At 35.3% G+C, this 26,341-nt stretch overlaps 1 protein-coding gene across 1 annotated transcript; it reads left to right on the top strand.

The window, feature by feature from the left end:
- Positions 1-65: 65 nt before the first annotated feature.
- Positions 66-20,024, top strand: Tmf (TATA element modulatory factor). The gene is made up of 11 exons (XM_089633395.1): positions 66-194; positions 377-2,682; positions 2,767-2,984; positions 3,083-3,224; positions 4,105-4,324; positions 6,466-6,702; positions 9,178-9,370; positions 12,298-12,442; positions 12,978-13,190; positions 14,367-14,570; positions 15,082-20,024. The coding sequence occupies exons 2-11, from the start codon at positions 400-402 to the stop codon at positions 15,244-15,246; spliced, it is 4,020 nt and encodes a 1,339-aa protein (XP_089489521.1). The 5' UTR covers positions 66-194; positions 377-399; the 3' UTR covers positions 15,247-20,024.
- Positions 20,025-26,341: the final 6,317 nt, after the last annotated feature.

Below are 26,341 nucleotides of genomic sequence, written 5' to 3'. Positions count from 1 at the left end.
TGAGTCAAAGTAGATGTTGACATTACGGCCAATTACGGCCATTTTGACAACTACGCGAATCAAATATTATAAATATTTTCGTGTTGTGTTGTCAATGAAGCTGTCAGTGAATAAGTTTTTATAATAAACAAAATAAAAGTGTTTCAGCAATATTTCAAACGATAGGATTACTGCGCATTTCAAGGAAAATTACGGTAATGTTTTTTCGACCATCATTTTTAAAGGTTGATTTTCAATTACGTTTTATTTTTATTATGAATGACATTTAAATTGCACTGATTTTGTTAAAAAAAGTCTATGGATACACTAGAAACTTACACATTTTTTGTAAAAGTTGTCGAACATTATTTTAACGCGCTGTTCTGATGTTTTTCAGTACACAAATGACACCAATATACGATGAGTTGGTTTGACACAACAGGGTTGACTAGTCTCGCTAAGTCCGCCTTTAAAGAAGCTCAGAAAACTATTGACAAAGCTCTAGATATTCAACAAGATGGAACTGACCCAGAAAAAATATTGGCCAAAGAGAAATCTCTCACGGATCCGACTCCAACTCCTGCCAAAGAGGGGGACTTCTTTTCTTCCTGGGGCCTGACTGTGTCGGACAGCGTAGTCACTTCTGACAGCGCTCCCTCTGTTATAACGCAGAGCCCCTCTAAAGCTGGGGCACAGACTTTATGGGGCTCTTTCACTGGATCTTTCTTTGAGACTGAATTGCAAAAAGATGAAGCGGAGAAAGAAAAGAAAGCTCAATTAGAAATGATAGCGGACGACTCTAGTGAGGTGGGAGTAGGCGATGATCTTTTCAGTAAAAGTAAACTAGTTGTGCATGGACTATCGGAAGACAGCGAAGGAAGCAGTAGTTATTCCAGACTCAACAGCGAGAATGATAACTTGGTGGAGAGTTCTAAAACCAATACTGATAATTCATCATCTGTCGAGGATTGCGATATTAGTAGTCATAAAAGTGATCTGTCCTCCATCATTAAAAGCACTATTGGAGAAAACTATCCAATCACTTTACGCAGATTATCAGATAAGCAGAATAGTTCCTACCTTAACCGGTTGTCCATTATTTCCTCGGAGAGTGGGAAGAATAGCTCAGAATCAATTGAAGTACTTTGTTCACAAAGCTTAAAGACAACTCCAGACTCTGAAGGGAGTTTGGGACTAAAACTTCCATCGAGTTCGGTGGAAATATTGCCCGACAGTCTTATGACCCCGAGCTCGGTGGAACTTCTGGGCTTCAGTAACTCCGGCGAATCGCATGAATCAGATGACGAGTTCCGTTCCCCTCTCACTTCACCTGTAGATCATGAGGTTTCTCTCGGTACCAAAGCTAGTAGTAAAACAACAACTGATGAAGATATCAAAATTCTTAATGAATTGAACCCTGGAAATAATGATGATGATGAAACTTCCGCTGCCGAAGATACAATTTCTTACAATTCTATATCTGAATTCACAGCACCCACCATTTTGGATTCCTTTAACATTGTTAGGAATAAAGAAGCACCACCTAGGAAATCTGGTGGCCCATTCGCTAATGACATGTTAGATTCAGTCAGTCCAGATAAATCAGCAACTGCTCGAAGCAATGACGACTTCCCAATCACGAGGGCCCCAAGCAGAAATGTAACACAATTTTCCAGTTTTTCAAATGTTCAGCTGCGAGATATAGCCGAAAAACCATCTAACTTTGGAAATGATAATGGTGTTCAAGCAAATCCTAATAGTCAAAGTTCTCTTGAAAGTTACTCCTCTTCAAATGAAGGTTCTTGGTCGGACCGAACATTGAATCCCGAAGGAGAAAATACCACAGAATCTAGTAATGAAGAAACCCTGGTAGCTACCACATCCAACGCTGAAAAAGCTCCCACAAGTTTATACGTAAAAGGTTTGCTAGAAGATGCAATAGATGACAAACTGAATGATAAAACAAGTGAGTCGTCATACTGTAAAATTGGAGAAGGATCAGATAATATTAACTCCATTTGGAAAGACGGCACTTTCTCAAGTTCTAGTCAAAGTTACGAGGAAGTGGATAAAGCATCCGTAGACCATTTGGAACATGTCACACTTTCTAATATAGAATTTGCAACGAGAGAGCAAAGCTCTCCTGTGAGTTCTGAAGGGCGGAGTGGGGATATGGTGAAGATAGGTTCGGAACAAACATCGGGACATACATCGGGAGATGACCTAGAAACAACCACTTCCTCGGATATTGAAATAATTCCCAGTCCAAATGGTGACTACGGGAGCGTGTACAGTTTGAGTCGACACAGTCCGGCTAAACTTCCAAACAAGTTTAAGCAATCCGGCAATGTTGTAGATTTTGTACTGGGCAAAACAATCGCTAGCAAAATCAGAGGTCACAATCGAGAATTATCTGAAGCCTCGAGTCAAAGCAACAACAGTGATGACAGTCATTGTTCTGAAACTGAAAGGCTGTTGAAACGACTATCAGACATGGCCGAGGTTTTGGAATGCAGGGAAGCTAAATTAATCGAAATAAGTCGAAAAAATATTGATCTTGCTGAAAATAATTCAGAATTGAAAGATCTCATTGAAAATCTGCAAGGTAAACAAGATGTGGGGGATGTCACTTTAATAACAGAGGAGTATACACAAAGAATGTCTAATCTAGAAAAAAAGTTTCAGCAGGCCATTAGAGAAAAGGTATTTATGCTACTTTTGGCAATGATATAAACACTTTAGAATGCTATACATTTACTAACAATGTTTACTAACAACTTATTTAAGGATACAATGCGTAAACAAATGGAGACATACAAATCTGAGGCTGCAACACGCATGACTTCGGGCGAGTTGGAGAATGCCATCGGAGAGAGAGATGAGACAATAAGAGAGTTGAGGGAAGAAGGAGAGAAGCTCTCCAAGCAACAACTGCACCACTCCACCATCATCAAGAGACTGCGAACCAAGGAAAAGGAAAATGAGCAAGTCATTAAAACATTGAGGTTAGTTGCTTTCATTCTTTCGGCAACAGGATTTGTGAGAAATAAGTTTCCGTTTTCATCATTCATAGGTCTTAATGTATCTCGGTTTCTGTTCTCAGAGATAAAGTAGCCGAGCAAGCACAAGAATTGGATAGGATGAAGCGGTCCATAGGAGCTAAGGAAGCTGTGGAGTGTGCCCAGATAGAATCTATTTATAAATTGACCACAAATACTAAAAAACTGGATGCGGAATTAGCTGACGTGAGTACTCCTAAGGATATATATAGTCATAGTCTTAAGGATAACTTCTAACTAGTCTGGGCAAAACTATCCTTTAGGCAGTTGCCTGTTATTAACCCTTTCGTCACTATTCATTTACTATTTTGCACAAATTATCCAAAGCCCTAATGCAAAACCAAACATATGTATCCTTTTAAAAAATATATGACTGCCACAAAGAGTGTCACAAACCCACTTTATCTATATAAACATACAGTATCTGGAAACTCGTAGTAAAAGCGGGAAACCGGTGAATCTTTATCACTTTTGGAGTTGATTTTGTGGTGTTAAATTTTTTGATTTGAGCCTTCGTTTGAGTTAATCGAGTCTGAACGTGGAATTTTAGGTCAAATTTAAAAACATTGGTCTCTGTGTGGCTAATATCAGCTGTTTAATGTCTTCAAATGTGTTAAAGCGCAGACCCGGCTCCAGAAGATTTTTTTCCGAAAAAAGAAAAAAAATCAAAATGCGATGGAAAAACATAAAAATGGGTTCTCAACGTGGTGTAGATTCACCAGTTTCCTTGTACGCTTGTACTACGAGTTTCCAAACACTATGTATATAAACAAGAGTGTCGTCCGTGGGTTTGTTTTTTATAGAAAAAAACTAAAGTTTTATTCAGAGAGTGATGAAATTTTGCCGACTTGACCTTCAAAACAATAAGAAGATCACTGTCTACATGAGATTTCGAAAAATCACCCCATCCTCTTTTCCCACCCTTTAAAGCAGAATAAAGCCCGAACAATGCTGGGCGCTTCAGCTAGTCCTATACATATATAATAATTGGGACAAAAAGGTTAATGATTGATTTTCTAAATTTTCATAATTTCATCATATATCTATTTTTACCATAAATTTTCAGAATAAAGCCTTATTAGACGATAGCAATCAAAAGTTGGAAACAATGAAAACTTCATTGGAAGCTGCTAAGAAAGAGCTGTACGAGTTGAACAAGAACAGCGGTGACTTGGCCAAGAGGCAAGAAGCCCTGGTCGGCGTGGAGAAGGAAAAGGCCACAATGGAGGCTGAAAATGAACAGCTTGCACACCAGTTGGAAGAGCTTCGCAGTAAACTAAGACAAGGTATGTACGCATTATAATTAAAGTATTGTGTATGCACACAGCAAACAACTTGCCGCGCATAGTCCGTATACGTCGCAACTGAAATTAAGAGACCCTCGTCATTGTTCAACTCTCGAATTGTCAAAACTAGCTTTCATTACCTCACTCACAATTGCTGTAGCTGTCATCTTGGTTGACTGTTTCGTTCCTAGCATTGATCTAACTTTGTACACGCATTGTTACAAAGTGTCTGACGAAAGTGACGATGAGACTATGATTTTTTCTAGACTGTCATAATTAACTGCTCCACCATGTTTAAAGTCTCGACGTCGTGAGTAGTAACGACTTCGAGCGGTTTGTCACGGGAGACTGGCGTCACCGACGAGTTTACAAAATGTCAGCAACGAACCTCCGCTTGGATGTATGTCAGTAGTCGCCAAGGTTCTTGAATCATCAAGTATCGGATACTTATGTATTCCTGTGGAAGAAGGGCCTTAATTTATTTTTGTTGTAGAAGTTTGACAACCTCCTGATCTGATGGCAGAGAAGTAAGTTCCAGACTCAGAGCTAGCGGATTCAGAACCCCAGCGCATCTTCTATTTCGCATATAAATAAAATAAAATAATATTATATTATAAACCATATTTACCTCCAGAGTGGTAGATACTCTCAGTATCGACCGGTTGAAATGGCATTAGCCATGTTTAGTGACCTGATCTGAATAACTAGGTACTTCCCAACACTCCTCTCTCCCATCTCCTTCTCCTCATTTTTTTTATCCTTACAATGTACTCCAAATTGGGGAAATCGATAGTCTCATTTTTTCCAAGCTGTAGAGACAAGTGAGATTTTAAAAAATATCCTTGGTCTTCTTTCTGCGTTACCTAAATTTACGAGCTCTTGCTGATATTGTGTTGCTTAGTTAGTTCACTTTACTGTGGTTTAATTACTTTTTTATCATAGGTATGCTAAAGGTGTTTTTCTATTGTCAGTGCACTAGTAAAAAGTCTGTTAGAAAGTCGTCAACACTTTATGATTAATCATAAAGGCCTTGTATAACTGGTTGAATATCTTTGAAATTCGAAGCAATTCATGAAGCATGAATTGTTATGTAGGTCAGCTATTAAATTATTTGTCATGTTAAGATTTTTGAAGATATCTCTGTTATCATGCAATAGATGGGTCAACTTACAAACAAATATTATTGTTGTCCTTTACTGCTGTCTTAATTTGCCTGAAAAATTACTTTACACCATTGGCACTACTACCCTTAAAATCCTGGTCACTAGGAAATGCCTCCACTCCTGACGTGTTTGAATGTTTGTGTTATTTACGAGTTTTGCTAAAAGGTTCACAACTCACGTTTTGGGAAACGTAGCCTCATTCTAAAAAATGTTTTGGAAAGATTATGAAATTCACTATCGTATTGTGTTGTTATACGTAAATATTTGCGTTTCTAAATATACATTTTATGAAAACGTCAAAAATATGTAAAAATCACTGACCATTATTTCAAAGCCGTGAAAAATGTACTTTTTTCTGAGTATCATAAAGAAATAACACTTTATATATTGAAGAAATATAATTAAAAACTATTAGTCACCTCAAAATATTAACCGTCCAAACTAAAATATTTTTAATAAATTATTTAGAAACGCAATAAATTATGAACGAACAAGATGACAGATCCAATCGGCTTAGATAATGCACCTCTACGTTCCATAGATATTCTTTAATACAGACGCGTAGCGTTATTCATTATCGATACTCTGTTTTTTAAATCATGGCAATCCGTATACTAGTGATGGAAATAAATCGATTTTTGTAAAATCTCACGCGTTTACGTGAAAAGACGTTCTAATGTCTTGACCGCTATTATCATATTTACGTCTTTTGACGTTCTAATGTTCTGAGTGGTTAAGTCCCCTACAGTCCTTAGTCCTGCAGGCTCATTATAGAGTAACCTTTTTGGTGGTCGGCTGTCGTCCATCCTTGCTACATGTCCTGCCCAGTAGAGTCCAAGTTTTATAAATCTTTTTATTAATGACTCCTCAAAAAATTGGTATAACTCATGATTTTACCTTGTCCACCAGTACTTTCTCTCTTTCACCATTTCCTTGTATGACTCCAAATATTTTCTTAATGGTGTTCCTTTTTTCTAGACGAACAGCGTTGGATGAGTCGGGAGTCGTCACTCCGCAGCGAGGTGAGTCGACAGATGGCCCGCGCTGAGGAGGCAGAGTCTGCTCTGCAAGGCTGCGCCGGGGCCGAGGGCGGGGAAGTGGGCGCGGGGCAGGACGGGGGGGCACTGCTCGCGCAACTTGCGGCCCTGCAGGACTCCTGTCTGGACAGGGACCGCAGGGCTCAGGCCAGGGAGAGACAGCTGCAGCAGGTGGCAGGTAACTATTGTGGATTGACTGATTTTAACCAGATGGATTAAATCCCTTTGCAGCGGAGAGTGAAGTGGTGTACGGTTGGAACAGCATGTGTCTAGATTGCTCCTGGCTCCTTTTTCAAATAACTAGTGTTTTAATAAAGCTATACATCTGAAATTTGCCACACATGCGCATAATAACGAGGGGAATCTGCCGCATTTACCGAAATATTTTTATCTCTCTCGGAAAAGAAGTTATGTTCGATTTAAGGCAAATGCTTTAAAAAATAATCAAATCTCTTTGTTGGAAATATTCATAATACGCAGATGAAAGCAAGAACGCGTCGCTAGAACTCAAGTGGTGCAAAGTGTAATATCGAGTGCATTTCGGGTGTGAGAGTGGAAAAATAACAAAAAGTTTCAAAGTGTCACCAAGAGAACAAAAGAGAATTTATAACACAGCTACAACGGATCACACCTACTTCAACGCTTGTGATTTATGGTTTACTTCAAGACTGAGATAAGATCTTTTCAATTTAACTTATTGTATTACATTCGTTTATATTTTAGTCGGACATTACCATAGGACTGCTTTACAGAACATTAAATTTGTTCTTTGTTCATGATTGTTTGTTTTGTTTTCCAGTTTGTTATTATTTAATACATTTCATAGAAGTGTCTTTTGTACATGGAATATGTGAATAGATGAGATATTTTTATTTTTATTTCTTAGTTTTATCTTATTAGGTATTTCAGGGATACTCGAAGAGCCACGGAAGAAGCAAGAAGATGTCGGCTAGAAGGCATAGAAATAGACCATAAGGGTCGATAAGAATTAGGAAGATACAAAAAGAGCCAGGAAGTAATGAGATTAGACAAGAAGGGGCAAGAAGATGCAAGCTGAGGTAAGAAGATCCATGAAGTGACTGAAGGGCCAAAAAGAGACAAGACTAGCTAAGAATGGACGAGAAGTTGCAAGAAGATGCAAGGAGTGCTCCTGGCTGGGGTGGTACAATCGTATTGTATTGTATCATGGATTAAATCCCTTATGGGTGAAGTCACCCACATGTAGCCTTTTTTCACCTCGTCTTGCCAACCGATAATGCTTTTAAAAACTGTAATTAAACAAATTTCACATAAACATTCTTAGTGTAAACCTTGCTCAAATAATGCATCCATATCTTAACTATTAATAACTCAATCGTAATAAATAACTCAAGGTGATTGTTTTGAAATAGTATAAACAAAATGAAATATTACCAGGCAGTACAGAGTGGTACATACACGTCTGTTTGTGTTTGAATTTTTATAACCTGCTATAAATATGTTTGATCTGTGCGTTGATATCATGTGCGGTTTTTTGAAAAACGGATTTGTTTTATTTGTTTAGCTAATTTATGCTGTACGCAGTCTTATAAATGTTTTTCTTTTTAAACTTTGAGAATAAAGATGACATTTCTTCACTTACATTATTTATATTTAAAAAATTCAAATTAATTTAAAATTTCGTTTTCTGTTCACTGTTTTAGTTAAAATTATAATTAAAACACATTAATTCAGCAAAATGAGATTGTTAAATAAACTTCCTAAATTCGCTAAAAAACCAACCTAAAAAAAATGCAGTGCACATTCTACCGATATTGCATTAATCATCTATAGCGCCTGCCCACTCAACAAGGCTGCTGCCAACGTGGAAGGTTTGAAACGAGCTGAAATCTGTCTCGGTCGCTTCAAATCCTCATCCAAGATAAAGAAATAATTTTATTGAACATATTTCTATTTGCATTGATTGAATGGTATATTTTACTTGGAGGATATATTGTAATGTGAATTGTGATAACTGATACAGAATATAAAGCGTTGTAGGATAATGCCATTGAAAATTGGTATTCTGCTAATTTTATTTAATTTTTGTGTGTGGGAAGAGGATAATGGTGTTTGTATTCTAATCAAATAATTTAACTCATTTACAATCATCAACATGCAGTGTGCCATTTTATCGTAAATTTCAATCATTCAATTACTCGTGAATAGTATTGAAAGTTTATGATTGAATAATGTTTCAAATGCATTGTATTAATAGTCGATGCAAATTTGATAAGTCACTTTCCAAATCGTCAAAAAATCAGCCTAACTTAACACATTCAAAGCGATGTTATAATGCTGTTACCATTATAGAACTCTTTGCTTACAATGGAAAAAACTGACTTCATTTCTACCGTTGCAATGCAGGATAATCTCCACCATTATTGGCTATTCCAGAATGACTTATTCGGTGATATATCATGAATGTTGATGTAAAGTAAAACTGTCTTCAGTAAAATCCCTGATAATATTTAACCTTTACAACGCTGGCAGTTTCAACGCAATCTATCCCATTACGTATCTTAGTGAAACTTCATGGATCATATAAGCGACATCCACTTACGGGGATAGCCTCCAATGGGTCACATGAGACAGCCACGTAGATAAAGTTACATTAGTAGAAACATTTTTACAGCCGAGTCGCAGGCCAAACTGTCCAAGTCGTTGTCGGCCCACCAGCTGCTGAAGGAGGAGTGCCAGTCCCTGCGGGCCAAGTTGTCCACTCAGGAGTACAGCCTGATGCACGCCACTCAAAAGCTGGACAGCGGACTGGCCTCCTGCGAGGAGCACATGGCGCAACTAAATATTGCGTTGGATAGCAATGAAAGGTACATACATCCATTATTTTATATTTAAACGGTATGGATGTATTTGACAATAATTTGAATTTGGCAAACTTCAAACACGCGAAAAAAATGATGGCGCAAAATATTTATTCATACAAACGCCAATTCTGAATATATAAGTTTTATTACATAATTATATGTGGAATTAAATTGTCTCTCTTCAAAACGCCCTGCTTAGTTGGCATCACTGCATCAGCTGTTTCTACAGTTACGCTGCAGATCTACGCGGGTTTTAAATTCTCGTATTGTATGTATCAGAAATTTGTGAATTGATTCGCTGTTTTTCAATTTATACAAAAATGAATTACTGGTTTTGAAAGTGGATGATAGACTCTTTCAGATTTTAATATTATAAACGGACAAATACAATTACAAATATAATAATTCTGGTTTCGAAAATCGAGAATTTTTTTTACATTTCTTTTGTCGCTTACCTATTGTTTTTTCTTATAAACTGTAGAAATACCACTTTATATGAAACTGGAAACATATATAATTACACAGACATATTATAGAGGTTATTGTCACTTTGTTTTTTTTCATTTCATATAAAAATTGTTAGACATTCGCACAACTTTAGCAAATCTTTCGCAAACATGTAAAGTTTTACGAACAATCACTTTTTGGAATATATTACAATTTTTGTAAGTGTATGGTAAGTTTTTAGATGCAAATACAAAGCGTGGTGTTATTTCTTTCTAACACTGCTTAAATCATATGTCTCACCGTAATACAAAAGGAAATATAACAACTATATTATGAGTCCATCTCAGTTTAGTACTGAGTTGACCCTGTTGATACAAAAAGTAAGCTACTTGATACATCACGGGCGTTTCAGAGGGCATTGGAAAATGAAAACCTTGATAATTATTTTAACTATTCAACTAACTTTAAAAAACAATATATTTACACAGGTATATAAGTTAGAATCACTTATGATTTTTTTTAAATTACAAAATGGACTACTGTTCCTCATTGCTGATGAGTTTTAGCATAGATGGCAATTTCCAAATTGCTTAGTAGCTGTTGACGGGAAATCAACATTGTGCCTCATGCTGGTGCTGAATCACATTTATTTAATTATAAAGGGTATTATAGTTTGTTTTAATGGCAATGGCTAATGCAAATTACGAATTTATTTATGTGGATTTTGGAATAAATGGAGGCATGTTAACACACTTGGGCTGGGAAAGGTAGTTCTACCCGTTCGGTCGATTGATGCTTACGGCCGGGAAGGGTAGTTCTACCTTTTGCGCCGGCCACATTTTAATGGCAGAAAAGATGGAATTAATCAATGTTTTTACATGAATATTATATACCAATCTCTTTGTAAAGGTCCCAACTATGTGTACATAATTGTCGAATCGTAATGCAAGTCTTTTTTTAATTTTATTTTCGTGCCTTTCGTTTACATCGGTATTTCAACAAAAGGATAGTATATTATTTGTTAGTGAAGTAATTCAATTCCTGGAATGAGGGTTTTTATGACTGTGAAACCTGATTCCAATCTCATTCTCCGTTCCGCACCCACTCAACTCCTGTGTGCAAGCGAGCGAGAGATGTCGGGCGTATTTAAAGAAAGCAGGTATCAGCAAATACCGATAGGCGGACTGTAATAAACATATAACAAGGTTAATTGAGTTGCATTTCAAATAATATTCGATTTTCGTTTAGTACTTTTATATCTTGGGTATACTGAGTTACTATGTAGAAATTTTTATTAAAATATTTTGATTATTTTTGAAGATATAGCGATTTAAAACAAGTTAAAGAAATTCGCACGGGACCTTTATTTTCGCCCGGACTCAGTATAGCGCCAACGAAAAAATACCCGGCCGAAATGTTAATTACGAAAAACTAAAAAATGGCAGCTTGCGGTAATGACAGACGCGCAAGCCGAGGCGGGCTATGAGCAAAATTTCAAACCGGTTGCATCTCCAATGAACTTGCTCGACATTTTTAAAGCTTGCGTACTTAGGGGCCACGGATACCTGTTCTATCATCTACTTTAAGTTATTTTTCTTCATTCATGAAATCTTATGAGGCTACAAGAGTGGTGCACCCGTAATGAACTGTTTCTTAACATATAAAAATGTCAAACAATAACTTTATTATTTTTTAAACTCGCCTATTCAAAGATTACACAGACTTGGTAATAAGTATAGTTCAATCGATGTTTAGCACTACCAATCAGTGTCAAAAATTAAACTTAGTGTTTAATGGATTGTTTACATTAGATATAAATGTTTTTCTATTAGACCTTTCGTCGATTCTTATCCTAATCTTGCGTAATAGAAATTTTTAATTAAAGTTACATAGTTTATAGGCTAATGTGAAAAACAATTTTATATTTTTTTATTTAATTGATTTGGAGGATATTGGCAGATCATCCATTTTTATTTCACTTACTTAGATTCCATGTTACCTACGTTTCGTAAAGTCTTATGTTTCATGTTACCTATATTTTTTTAACCTACGCTTTGTTTAATCTTATATTTTATGTAATCTGTATATTATTATATATTATGTAAACTCTTTATTTTTATGGTTAAAAATTGCATTGTATGTAAAAAAGCCCTATGGGCGTTTAAATGAAATAAATAAATATATTTTTTTAATAATATTGTTATTAAATAACAAAAAAACTTTAAATTAAAATGGAGTTCTACTAATTAAACTTGAAAACCAAAAATTAGCTAGCTCAACTTACTGAAAGATCCTAGTTAAAGAATGTTTATATTATATCAATAACATTAAATCTATCAACAAAGTCTTTGCAAAATAATTTCAAAAAAGTGTGGTCGCATGCGACTGAAAAGTTACTCCATATCCATTTTATTTTTCTGTGTGTGAAAGGGAAAAGATATTCCAACAAAATTATGCATTGCTATACATACCAATTTTTGCAGAGTGAAAAAAGAATATGAGAATTACAAGAGAGACGCTATTCACACTTCGAATCAGCTGCAAGAGAGGCTTAGGAATATGGAGCAACATCTGAGCGTAGAGAAAGCAGCATGTGATGCTGAGAAACGTAGGAATACTATTTTACAGGTGTGTATTCTAAAAAATTAATAATGGTAATATGCAATCATTCATATCCACTCGAGTGACTGGTTGTATGTATATACATATACCATATTATTTCATTAATATCATTCCTCAAAATATTATTATCGAAACATGTGAAATGCTTACTGCGGTTTAAAGCCAATGAATACATCCAGATTTCGCCGTTTATCTCATATTTTTAGGTTTTACAAATTATGACAAGCGATTGCTCAAAACGTTTTTGCCAACTTGTCATAGTGTGCCAAAAATTGCTCAAGTGGATATTATAAAAAAATGGTTGTTGACTGGGAACTGAACTTACAACAATTCCATTCACTTTGTCTGGATGGCTGCTGTAATCACTAAGCTATTACATTAACCTTTAAATCTACCTTGTGTTTATCCAAAACATACAGTTTGTTTGAAATTTACTGAGGGGTGTTATTATTTATTAATTTATTGAATTAAGCTTTTTATTTTTGTGACGATTTCACGTATAATTACAAAGTTTTAAATGCTTTATCCTTTTTTATTCCAGGAGCAATTGAGAGAAGCATCACACGCAGCTGGTGAGCACGGAGAATCTAGTCTACTCCTTGCTCGCCTGATGGGCGCAGGGCCCAGTGGGGCCTCCGAGGTGCCCCAGCAGGGCCCCTATTCCGTTCCCGACAGAGCAGAGGCCCCCTCGCCCCATGGAAGCATCGGCAGAGACTCACTGGCTTCAGAATCCCTGGCTAGCGGAATGTGGCTAGTGAGTAATTAGTACAGATTAATAAATGAATGGTGACAAGCAGTATAAATAGACCCTAAGCATAGAATAAAGAAGAACACAAGAAAAACCTGGTGTAAGACCACCATTCAGAATTGAAACATTGCTTGATATGGCTTTGGCCGTGTTTGGTGACCAGATCTGAACAGCCAGGTACTTCCCCACCTTCCTATACCTATCCATTCTCCTTGCCCTCCCCACTACCTTCAGCCTCAAAACGTACCCAATTGGGGATGACGTAGTCTCACTGGTTCCAGACGGTTGGGAGCAGTTGGGACTCTAGTGCGGTTTCACATTATGTGATGTGGGCGTATTTCGTGATCCAAATTTTTGGCCAACCGGCCCTTAAATTTCCAATACAAAACTGTGTTTAGGAAATTCCAATGTGATGGATATCTACAATGTCATGCGAGTGTAAGAGAGACAGAGCGCGTGCTTAGTTGGTTAAATGGAGCATTTTGTTCCATTCAAATTTGTATGGAAGGCACTTCTAGTTTTCTTCTTTATTCTACGACCCTAAGGAATGGACGAGGCGGCCAAAAGACGACCTTAAACCGAACTTAACCAATATCTACAATAGTAGGTAATGTCACCAACAACTAAATAGATAACTTTTTACACTTGGAATAAATTGTACTTTATCAGTAAATTTAAAGGAAATAATAGATTAAGGCCACCTGCAGACGAGAGACTTTAGTTGCGGTGACAGTTCAAAGGAAACTATTCCGGAATTCCCGAGTAACTGTCTCATCTGCTGGCTGCCTTAAACAAGCTATGTAACTTTATTTTCTCCCTTACACAATTATTTACAAACACACAAATAGAAAGTCAGATTTTGTTATTTGATTTACGCTTTAAATTGCGTCACAGGAATTTCACTGATTAAAGTTGTGGAAATTGACGACTACTCTCCTAGTTACAATTGATTCAGAGATGTGGCCTGTGTAATGAAGCATCCTTATTGGCTAATTGAAATTAAATTTATACTATGCATTTTATAGAGAAAGTTCCGTAATCTAGGGTGAGGTTGTAGTAGGTTACCTTGTTACGCAGGTTGTAGGAAAAGTTTTACAAACTTAGGATTAAATCCAAATCATGAAAACAAATTTCTTATATGATAGCTGTAAGAAATTGCTGAATATAAATGTAATATTCCAGGACGACGCGGACGCCATGGGTAGCGTGGGCATGAATACGTGCGGCGACTCAGGGCTGGTGGCCATGGAACAGCTGCAGGCCACGCTGCAGCGCCGAGAAGGTGAACTGAAGGCGGCACGGCGCGCCACGCGGGCCTCTCACGCACAGCGCGCTGCCCTCGCACGGGAACTGGCGGCTCACGCGGCAGAACTGGACACTATGCAGGTCGGTCTAAACAATAATATCCCTAATCTAAAGTGCTAATCCTAAACAACAAAGGTTACTCATTTTACTAACTACAAGGCCAGACATATTCAACATAGATAGAAACTTAAAGAAGGAGTTAGTAGGACTATCAACCAATGGGGTGCACTCCATAAAGACAGAAAAGCTGTACCTACCTTCAAAGACTGGCTAGGGAACTTTTATGATGATGAAGTACTGGTTGTTCCTAGCTGGTCGTGGAAGACTGGTGTCAAAATGTCAGCAACTGTTTACGAAGTTCCGTGCAGATTGGCAGCAGTCGCCAAGATACTTCAATCGATACTAGAATTAGATACTTGCATAGCCTTGCGGACGAAAGATCTGACTCTGTACCAAATATAAAGATAAAAGTTTGCCCTGGAATTGCCAATTTTTATTGCTCTCACTCATTAATATATTACTTTTACAGTAACATAAAATGTTTCCTTGTTCTTGCTTAGTCTTTTGACACTCTTTACTTTTATAATTCCAGAGTCTTCAGCATCAATATGATGCCCTCCTGCAGATGTACGGGGAGAAGGAGGAGCAGATGGAGGAGTTACGGCTCGACCTGCAGGACGTGAAGGACATGTACAAGATGCAGCTGGACGAAATACTGATGTTGAAGAGACAAGCAGCTGAAAGAAATAATAAATGAGATTTAAAGAATAAGTGGGCCAAAATTCTTTCTTCAGTGTTGCTACGGCGTCGTGATAAGTGCTAAAGCATCTTGGAAAGTAGAGTCGTTGTCCGTTGTGAATACTGCTGTCAAAAATAAGAAGTGGAAGTGGGAAAAAGCTCTCAAGCACTGTGAATGTGTAAATAATACAATTCAAGTCTTCAAATCCAATTATATTATATTCATTGTTGAAGAGTGATTTAGATCAGAGTTTGCCTTTTCATTTTAAAGCAGTATTCATAATCGGCAAGTATTAAATAACGATTATTTAACGATTTAATGATATTATCTTTACTTATTTTAGTTATAAATATTTATCATCAAACATAGATGGACAGAGTAGATCGATCAGAGATGACATCAGAGATGAGGGGTTCTGTCCTGCCCAACACATCCAACTTCCTTCACACCTACAGATTGTCTCCTTCACATTTATACCTTGAATATCTGTTTCACATCATACCATGTGTTGTCAAAACATCCTTGAAATACATATCTTTCTATATTTTATTGTTATGAAAAACCCAAGTTTTCAACAATTATCATTGTATCTAAAAAATATGGCAATCGGAAAAAAAAAAATTTATGTATTGACAGCAACTTTCATAATATAAAAAAGTTAAAAGGTGTTACATATTACTTTTCAATTGTATCACTGTCGTTTCATTATGTTAGTCCCAGACAGAGGTCTTATGTGACTTCATCATTCTAGTATCTTCTGTCTTTTTTGTTTTCATACAAGATGTGTGAGAAGGAAGATTTTTCATCATTGACATGTGTACGACCTCTCTCTGGGCCTACTGAAATATGTTACAGTTTAATGTTTAACCTCTAGTGTGCCAAGAAATCCACCGTGGATTTCTGACGTTTGTACTTGTTGTTTGCCGGCAAATCCACCGGGGATTTGCTAGGAACTCACTCCACTTGTCTCGATTTTGAGGATATTTTGAACCTCAAAAAATGCTTCTTGCATACTAAGGGGGTATTTCACTATCTCTGATTATGTTCTGACTAAGCACTAATCCACGGATTAGTAATTTTTTCGTTTTCACTATATCTGAATAACGCTAACGCTCGGGTTAAAGTTCGATTTGACTAATCAGTGCTCGAACCTCACGTTAGGCGCTATTCCTCGAATCAAAGATGGCGTCAAAACATTCCGAGTTTGACAGCGGAGAAGTGAGTCGAATTTTGTTGAATGAATTTGAATGCTTGTATGATCCATCCTGAATTATTTGATTGTGTTCAAAATAAGAAACAATGTATTAATTCGACACGAATCTATCTAAAATGACCTGATAATCAACATAACATAACCAAAAAAATGCACACTTTGCGGTGTGCGGACTGTGACGCATGACAGCCGTGGCAGTAGATGGAGTAACTGCAAACATTTTGCGATGTTGCCAGACTATTTCGAGTGTTATCTATCCGGAAGCTCGGAATAAATGGTGAAACGGTCGCCGTTGAATAACGAAGTTATTCTGATCTTTAAAGCCAGCTAACGGATAGCTAGTCAGATATTTAGCCCGACATAGTGAAATACCCCCTAAGTTATGTTATTTGGTAATATAGTACAATTTACAAAAACATAATTTTGCCAAAAACATGTTATTACGAAAATAGTGTCAGCCGATTAGCATTTTATCCCTGTCGGGAGTACAGGAGTACTACGTCGTGGGATGGTGGCATTTCAAGATTTAATAGTACATAGAAAAAAATTTAGGGCTCTGCAATCGTTCAAAAGGTTTCAAATGACAACACCCAAGTTAACTCTTAGGAAAATTAATATAAGTTCAAGAAAAGTATAAGTTCCTGAAGTCCTGGGGAGTCCCAAAACTTATAGAGCACTGCTGATTACGGAGGCCATTGAAATTCACAAAAATCCCGTAAATATTAATAGAGATGATGGAGCTTAGCTCAGTAGTTCTTGGTATCCGGTAATTGGCGATTTAATCAATTGAAGAATTGATTTACACCAGAACTAAACGCAGAAAACCAATTTAAAAGTATATGTTAATGTCAGAGGGTTAGAGCTGGCAACACGGTATCGCATCTTCATACATAAGCAGAAATTTCACCACAACCTTAGATTACACATCTGCCCTGATGATGGACACTGCAATGCTGTCCGAAATGTTGGCTAAAGAAGGAGGTAGCGCAACATGGCATAATACCCTAAAAACAAATCACTATAAAAAGTATAAGTGCATATTTTTTACTTTAACTGAACAGTGTTCTGAAATTAGTGATACTTTACGAAAGGATGTTGATTCTGCGACAATTTTATGCTAAAACGTTTTTTATTATTCAACGCTTTGCAAGGATAGGCGATTTTTTAATATTACTGAAATTTATGTATCAAAATAGTCATATATTAATTACATGTTTAATCAAAATAAAACAAAACCAAATTCACAACTTAAAATTATTAATCTAAAAAAAATTTAAATTACTTTGTTTTAAACCACTTTATTATTATGTATACAATTTTACAAATAGTCAACTAGTTTTGGTTAAAACTAACCTTATTTGTGACCGTAATAATATAAACTAACTTAAATACAGACATTTACATAAAATAAAGAATTAACTATTGTTAGAAGAGAGATTGAATTTTTTTTTAGAATGGACTGGACATCAGAGCGTGGTAGTTAGAGAGAGGTGGGAGAAGGTTTTAATTTAAATAAACAAAAGAAAATATCCAAAAGTCCAATTTTAAAGCTATTCCCTTTCTCCCCCGCCCTCCTCCCACTTCACCACCTACCTTGCTGTGATGTTTTGCCACCTCTAATTTTTTTTTCTCTCCTATTGTTTTTTAACTCTCTTATTGTTTGTTAAGTTTGTTGGTATTATTACTGTCCTGAAAAAGGTTAGTTATAACCGAAACTAGTTGACTATGTATTTATAAAATTGTATAATAAAGTGGCTTAAAATAAAGTAATTTTTCATTTAAATTTAAGAAATCGAGATATGTCATTTTCCCTTTGGAAGTTGATGTTTTTTTAAAATAAACTTTCAAACTCGAATCTGAAGAAATTTAAATGTGAAAAACAAATTTCAAAGACAAAGGAGTACCTTGGTGTTGACATAGTAATGAAAAAAAAATCATTGTACCATTTGAATAAATTTCTAGATTTCTAAAAGAATTATAATATCAATCCTTTAGCTTTGCCGATTATTTTTTCACATTAATTTTTGGATAAATACGGATTGTTTATTGTTTTTTTTTGTTAAATGAAAAAGAAAGTATAGCTGATAGTCAATGACTGTTTGTTTGTTCATATTCAGAATTTTGTATACACTACGGTACCTTGTATGTATTTTTCTATGTAATGCTATCCATACTTATTTCGATGGTGCCAAGTAAAAGTCAGTTGTCGACAAAACTAAATTATTTTTTGTGTTCGACACAATGTTTATATTAATTGTAGATTTATTCATTTTGTTTAAAACATTTACATTTTAATAATCATCATTCATCATTTCTAAAATGGCAGCATTTGTGTTACTTCTTTGTCAATCAATGAATACATAATAATATATTTGAGTGGTAAAGATGCAAAACCAGCTCTGGAAATTTCTGCTGGTTTTAAAAATAAATATGAAATTAATATATTTTTTTAAATTTCAAAATAATTTAATAATTTTGATATGTAGCCTAAAAGGTATATTGTTTTTATATTCAAGTTTTTCGAGATTATCTCCGAAAAGTTCCAAATGCGGGTTTTGCAACTCCACAACTCATTTCATGTCCAAAAAGACAAGTCCTGTTGTTATAAATATATGTCCTCGCTTGATTGTACTGTACGTAACTACTTATTAAAATGTACATACATATTATATTGCAGGGATTTCAAATACCATCTCTTTGTGATTTTAATTAGCCCTGGTCAAAACACAATTCCTTAGCTTTTCCAAATATTAAAGTACGTAGAGTAAAATATTTAAAAATTTGGCTTCATAACTATTGACTCTTTAATTGCATTATGTTTCGATGCTATCTGCCCCTGTTCGCACCACTTTTCATTTAAACGTGTTTGCAAGACAACTATTGTGACGTCCCTGTACGGGGCACAGTAGCTTGTAACCCAACAACTGCTATGACGTCTACATGCGACGGGTTAGATTGTAATATCAATTAATTTATTGGAACGACCTTCTCGTTGGTTAAAATAATAATTCCAAACATTCTCTTCCTTTTGACATTACCTACAAATTTAATAACACTTGCGTATTGTACATAATTTCCACAAGACGTAGCTCTAACCTTTCTCTAACTAAACCTCTTCTTTCACATATATTATACATCTGTCTAAAAACGTTTAGTAGGTGCAATTCAATCCTTACACATACTGACTGCAATTTTTTTACAACCTTTAATTTCCAGTTTTCTAATTCTTCCACAAGATTAACTGAATGAACGTCATTATCAAATGTATTTTAACAAAAATGTTGCTTGTATGGGAAAATGATTTTTTTTTCACAACTGAATGACTACTTTCGAAAGCTAAATATAAGTCAAAATCGCTTGCCTGAAACCCGGTATAATATCTGGTTAAAATAAAACTTGTAGTTGATTAAATTTTTATACAACTAAATAGTAATATAAATCCTACCAAATGGGTGCTTTATTAAATTGTATATAGTAGTTTGGGTTTGCAGAATTGAGTATTACATTTTTATTATTATCATATGTACATATACTTTGAATTTATAGTCATATGAAATAAATTATATAGTTTATCATATTTGGAATATTGTTATATAATTTTATTTATCTTGTAAATTGTTATTATTCAAATTAGTGTTTACATACATATTTATGTATCATCATTATATTATGAAAGGATATATTTTTGTTTGTTTTATTTTAAAAACCATTTTCACATATCGACCGTGTTCAAATAATTCCAGGCCTTATGAAGATGGTAAAAAAAATATGATTCCCCACCAAAATATTAGCATTTTTCTCGAAAGCATGCTCTCCCTTTTAACATTAACATGTATTGTTGTTGCGCTTGCAAAAACGACTAGGTGCATGATTTCAGCATAATGATTTTGTGCACCAAAAATTTCTAAATAAATCCAGGAATCAGACCCAATCCTCGGCTTTGTGCATAAATTGTTATGGCACAATACTCATTGAAACATTGTTTGTTGACGCATTTGAATAAAAAAACTGGTAAATTTTTTCTCCCCCTGTAAACTTTGGTAAAACTCACATAGCCAGTCTTGCAAGTGCAATGACAATAATATGTTTTTCAACTCTACTATAACTGGACAAAAAAAAATTGTTTTGCACTTGCATAGAAAAGTTGCTATTGTACATGATTTTATTGAAAACGTCCCTCAGATTAGTAATGTGTTTGTTACATAAGGGATTTGTAACAAGATGTATGGATCCTTCTACACATACACCACCTCCAGCATTTACGCATTGACCATTCTGCATTGATCAGATTGCCAACCCTGGAATATTTTGGGCCACAACCAGTTAATGGTCCCTAACCGTTATCGGTTGCTGTGATGAGTTCATAAAACCTCAGGATTGAAATGGGAGCAACAAACCATTCATTGTTCAACAGCCCAGAGTAGCAGGCACCGTGTGGCTGGGGACCGACGAATCTGCTTGCTAATATCGTCAACAAATTTTTATTTAAAATCTGAAGCATTCATCCTTGGACCATGAGAATCCAAACACATCTTCCGATCCTGGACTTTTACTTTAGTCTTGGGGACAACATTCACAAGGCCATTCTAAAATTTCAAGACGAATGTTTGTGGAAATCAAGCTGAGATGATAAGCTGTTCTTTAACTACCTACGATTTTATAACTAAGCAAGCCACGTTTTGCCAGAAAATTTATGATGCAATATTTTTCATTATAAATATTTTTTCATTCTGTTTATAAAAACCACATCTTTACAGATCAGATGCTAAAATTTTGCATTGGAGTACTCAGGGCTTTGTTTGCTACTTTTGACAAAATACTCATAATAACATTAGCTTGTATTTTTAATATTCATTTTATTTAAAAATGTTGCCACCTAATCCCACTGTAACGTGTTTTTCAACTTTTTTACATCTGCGGACCGATGGAAATAGGAGAAATATTTCATGGACTGACTGACAACTAAGAAAATAAATAAAAATAGGTCAAATGATTCGGGTGAAATTTTTACTTGTACAGAGCGCCCTTGAGGTGATTTTGCACAAAAACGGTGCTATATAATCATCCAACAATCATTATGATTATTAGTCAGAAAGAACTATAAATATTTACAAACAAGCTGACGTGTACCTGCTATTATTGCTCGGGGTTATGAACAAGGCCATTTTAAGTCGTGAAATATTAATCATTATTATTAAGGCCCAAAATATTCTTTTGCATTTGGAGAGGTCAAATAAAATTTAAATAGTCCCAATTCCTTAATAATCTCGGAGCCGTGTGGAACTATGACACCCCAACAAAAATAATAATAAAAATATAACAAAGTAAGTGACGACAGCGAAAGAAGTGGAAAATTTCTTACAACTCTCACAAAGATACGGAAAAGCACTGCAGTTGAAATTTTTTTCCATGATGTTTCCTTGGGGTAGGTGTAGGTGAAGGGGGTGGAATATGAATTATTATGTTCGCAAACACACGGAAAAAGCGCCGCAAGAGAAATTTTTTCTACGGTATTCCCAATTGGGGTAGGTATGTGATTTGGGTGAAGGCAATGGAATATGAATTACAGTCGAACTTGGTTATAACGAGTTCCCGGCTATAATGAATAATTACACAATGATATTTTAGTTCAGCCTTATCTTCATATAATTGTTGACTTATAACGAGGTCGATTCACTGATATAACGAATAAATAATTTTTTCAACACAATTTCTGAATACATGAATGGGTCGTTGGGTCTGAAAAAATAGTTGCTATTTATTCAAGAATTTCCTATCCTGTTAGGTTAGGTTAGGACGGATACATATTTTTATGGCACTACCTAAGATTGACAGCTATGTGAACCATTGCTATCATTCGGGTACAATGTAAAAATGTTATAAAATCTGAGAAATTTGAGCTTCGCAAATTTGTTCCCTTTTTACATCTTCTTTTGTATTACAACTCATCATCAATTTTGTTTTAAAAATCAATAAATATGTTTATGAAGGTACCTAGTTACGAGTACCTTCATCCCTGCACGGGGTAAATTTATGATAGCGATTCACAACTTTTTCAGGAGAGGGACCGGTTTGCCTATTTTTCAAACAGGCCGCGACCTACAAGCGGATTTTTTTTGTTTTCTTTGAGGGGGAGAGGGTTGACAGCGATATTCAAGAGTTATAAGGTTTCTGTTGATTTTTTGTTTTTTGGGTTATGCAAACCAGTTTTCAAATATGGTTCCATTTAGGAAATGCAGCGTAAATTAACCAAAACTCTATAAAAATCTGTTCTCAGCTAGGGTTTTCAAGAATTACCACAAACATTTAGATTTTTCTCTATAGCCAAGTGGGCCGTATGAAATTGACATGCGGGCCGCAAGAATGGGCCGCGGGTTGTGCATCACTGGTTTCTGACAAGTAAAATTTTACAGCCGAAAATCAAAACAATCTCACAAGCTATGTAGTTATTTATGACAAGTGCGATTTTACAAGCGGTAGTTACAGTACGCACAAGGTAGTGATATTAAATAGGACAGTCAATGATATTTTTTTGGAAGCCTTGAACCAGGTGATGATAGTTATAATTTATTTATTTATTTATTTATTTAAACGCCCATTGGGCTTTTACATACATTGTTATTAGAGTTATTACATTAACTATGTGACATTGAAAAGTTTACGTACATATATAAATAAAATAGTTATTATATCTGTAGTACATAAATGTTTTACAAATAATACAGAATACCATTATGGAGAACAGTTTTTTTTTTCTTTTTTTACTTACTTAGAAAATTAAATGGATTGAAATTAATCAGCATTTATAGGGACTTAAAATCATATTCGAATTGTTATTTAAATTACAATATTAAATTGTAAAGTTAAAACATATATATTAAAGTTAAAAAGTCATAAAAGAAGTCATAAAAGAAAAGAGTGAAAAAACAGAAGCTAAAAAATGGGTTTTTTACTATGGAGTGGAGAAGTCATACATATCAGCAAAGTGTTTATGTAGATTTCGTTTGAGCACTGCTACGGAATCTCTAAATATATCAACAACATTACCAAATTTATTACCAAAATTTTGTATTCGATTTAACGATATGTGCGCATGATAATTAGATTTGAAATTGTTACAGAAAAAGGTGGAATTTTGTCTCGTATTTTTGGAAGGTACAAATAATTTTATTGTGGCAAGAATTTCAGGGCTGTCGATTCTATAATTAATAATTTTATTTAGTAGAACAAGGTCGGAGATAATTCGCCTATCTGATAGCGTAATCAAATTTAGTTGATGCATGAGTTGGATATAATTTATATTTTGGATTGGAATATTTAGTTTAAAGTTAATAAATCTTAAAAATTTGTGTTGTACCCTTTCAATATTGTTGGAATGTACTTTATAAAACGGGGACCAAATAGGCGAATTATACTCTACTTGACTTCTTACTAAAGATGTGTACAGTGTGTTCAAACATTCTAGTGACTTGAATTCACATGCGGTTCTACATATAAACCCAAGCATTTTTAGGGCTTTATTTGTGATTTCATTTATATGCGGATTGAATGTTAACTGTTCATCAAATATAACACCCAAGTCCCTGATTTGAGTGACAGCTGTCAATTTTACATTATTAATAATGCGTTGATTGTTTTGAAGTGAAAATTGAGAAGCATGAAAGCAAAATCTGATAATAAATTTGAGTAAAAGAAGTGTATTTTTCTAATAATTTAAGTAATACCTACTCTAATTGGAAAATATACTGTACTTTTGCGAATATATTGATAGTAGAGGCAGGTAGGTGGGTACATATGACTTTTAAAATACCTATTTTGGATATAACGATTAACGGCTGTTGGAGCAATTTTAGTCATTCCCCTCGTGCTCGTTATAACCAAGTTTGACTGTATTATGTTCACAAACACAAGGAAAAAACAACATGGGTTTTCAAATTTCTTATCAGCATGGATAGGAGGCCACCAGGTAGAGGAGATTTACTGTGATTTCAAAAAAGCTTTGATAAAGTTACCTAGTTCTTATTAAAATCAGGGGTAACTTATTACTTCGGTTTGTATTGTATTTAATAAAACTACAGCAAGCTGTATGATTACAAGGACATACTTCTGTATGGCAACCAGTTACCTCTGGCGTGCCACAGGGATCAATCCTGGGTCTGCTGTTATTTATGCGTTTACCATTACTAAATGTTTCATGCACCATTGTTTCTCTTGTACACTGATGAGTGATGATATAAAAAATATTAAAGAATTTAGATGATTTTTTGATCATCCAAAGAGATTTAGAAAGGTTTGAAGCATTTTGCAATGAAATTAAAATTATTTAAAAATGTGCAGCTAGCAGCAGCCGCATCTCGGCAGTTTGCAGTTGTCACATAAAAAATTCATTCACAGCACACAGATGTTTTAACAACTGTCTGCAAGTTATCGAGTCGGCAGCTGCTGTTGCCTTGCTGGCAGCTAGCCAACAACACTTATCCTCACCTCTCGGTGCAAGCTGCTCGGAAAATTGACCTTTCTTCGGGTTTAAACTTTTCAGTGGAGCCCTTTCACAAAGTACCCTCATGACTGAACAGAGCACAAAATATTATTGCTGGCCCTGAGCCTGGCTAGGTATTATCAGGCCGCCGCTAGCCACCTGAACGACCGCATGCGAAGTTCCTCAGAATAGCTTTGTATCCTGGGGATTTCAAAGAACACTGCACAACCTTTTGTGGTGGGCCTGGATATCAGAGCCTTGGCAAAACGGCGTCCGGAGCGGACTGCTCCAATTGTGTCTGCACAGGGTTTTCCACTGGTTGGACCGACAGCTATTTATAATGTACTCAAAAGAACTGAGTGAATGGATAGAGGATTTAAAGGTAGATAATAATATTGTATTTGAATGTAAAACATTTATTTGAATAAAATAAAAATAGACATAGACACAAGTAAAGTATAGTGAGTAAAATCTGAAAATAAAATACAGCTAGTGAGCAAAAGAAGCTTTGCATTTTGTCATATTATTATTTATTTATATTAGTATTAGTACTACTACTACTAGCATCATCGTTATTTCTAAATGTGACATTTTGGTAAATTAGGGCAAAGGTAAAAAAAAAATCATCACGGAAAAGCAACACTGTCAGAAAATCCGAATTTACAACAAAAATGTCACTCGGTGAAATAGAATCATAGAGCCAGATGGACATACAATTTATTTCTATCTCTCTAAATGTTGTATAGACGTAAGCGTCTACAGATCCACATCGGACGGATCAAACGGATTTTAGAATTCTTTGTATAGTTAGTCATACAAGCGTGCCACTGATCAGCACTGGACCACCGGATTAGCCGACGCAAATTCTCAGAGGGCCAACTGCGTGCCGATGACATCATACGGATTTCTGATCCTGTGGACGCAGCCGAGTGCTTGGCCGCCTTTTGCATTCGACTCGAACATACAGTTTGTCCGCTCACTACAAAAATCCGAATACTTAATGTTGAAAATTCAATTGCGAATGGCCGTCGCGTCTGCAATCCGAATAAAGTGCACGTACTACCGCACACTGCGCCTAATAAATTTGTTAGATGCGATCCGTTCGATGCGGACCTATGGACGTTTACCTTAAAAGTATCTATATAGGTACAAAGTTACCTTTATTTGGTAATTTGTTTTCTATAACATTTTGGAAATTACACAGATTAGGAGCTATTAATTCAAACAAATTCAACCAATAAATTAATTTAGTAATAATAATTCGAATTTTCTTTGTTTATTTGAGGACCCAATTTTTGACAAAATGGAAATTCAATGTGCTTTTTGTGATGGAAACTGATTTTTTTTTTTAGCTGGCAAATTTTAGAATGATGATTTACATACTTTTATCGGGTAAAAATTACAAGTCTTTTACATATGTG

Source organism: Hesperophylax consimilis, chromosome 7 (genome assembly GCF_061612785.1).
Source record: "Hesperophylax consimilis isolate HC1 chromosome 7, BYU_Hcon_1.0, whole genome shotgun sequence".
NCBI classification, from domain to species: Eukaryota; Metazoa; Arthropoda; class Insecta; order Trichoptera; family Limnephilidae; genus Hesperophylax; species Hesperophylax consimilis.
This window is presented reverse-complemented; position numbering and strand designations above follow the sequence as displayed.

Excerpts from the sequence above, each read along its gene's own strand:
- Tmf (XM_089633395.1), top strand. The coding sequence starts at position 400 with ATGAGTTGGTTTGACACAACAGGGTTGACTAGTCTCGCTAAGTCCGCC. Across the intron at positions 2,985-3,082 it reads CAAGTCATTAAAACATTGAG|AGATAAAGTAGCCGAGCAAG; the intron begins GTTAGTTGCTTT and ends TTCTGTTCTCAG. Across the intron at positions 13,191-14,366 it reads TGGCTAGCGGAATGTGGCTA|GACGACGCGGACGCCATGGG; the intron begins GTGAGTAATTAG and ends GTAATATTCCAG.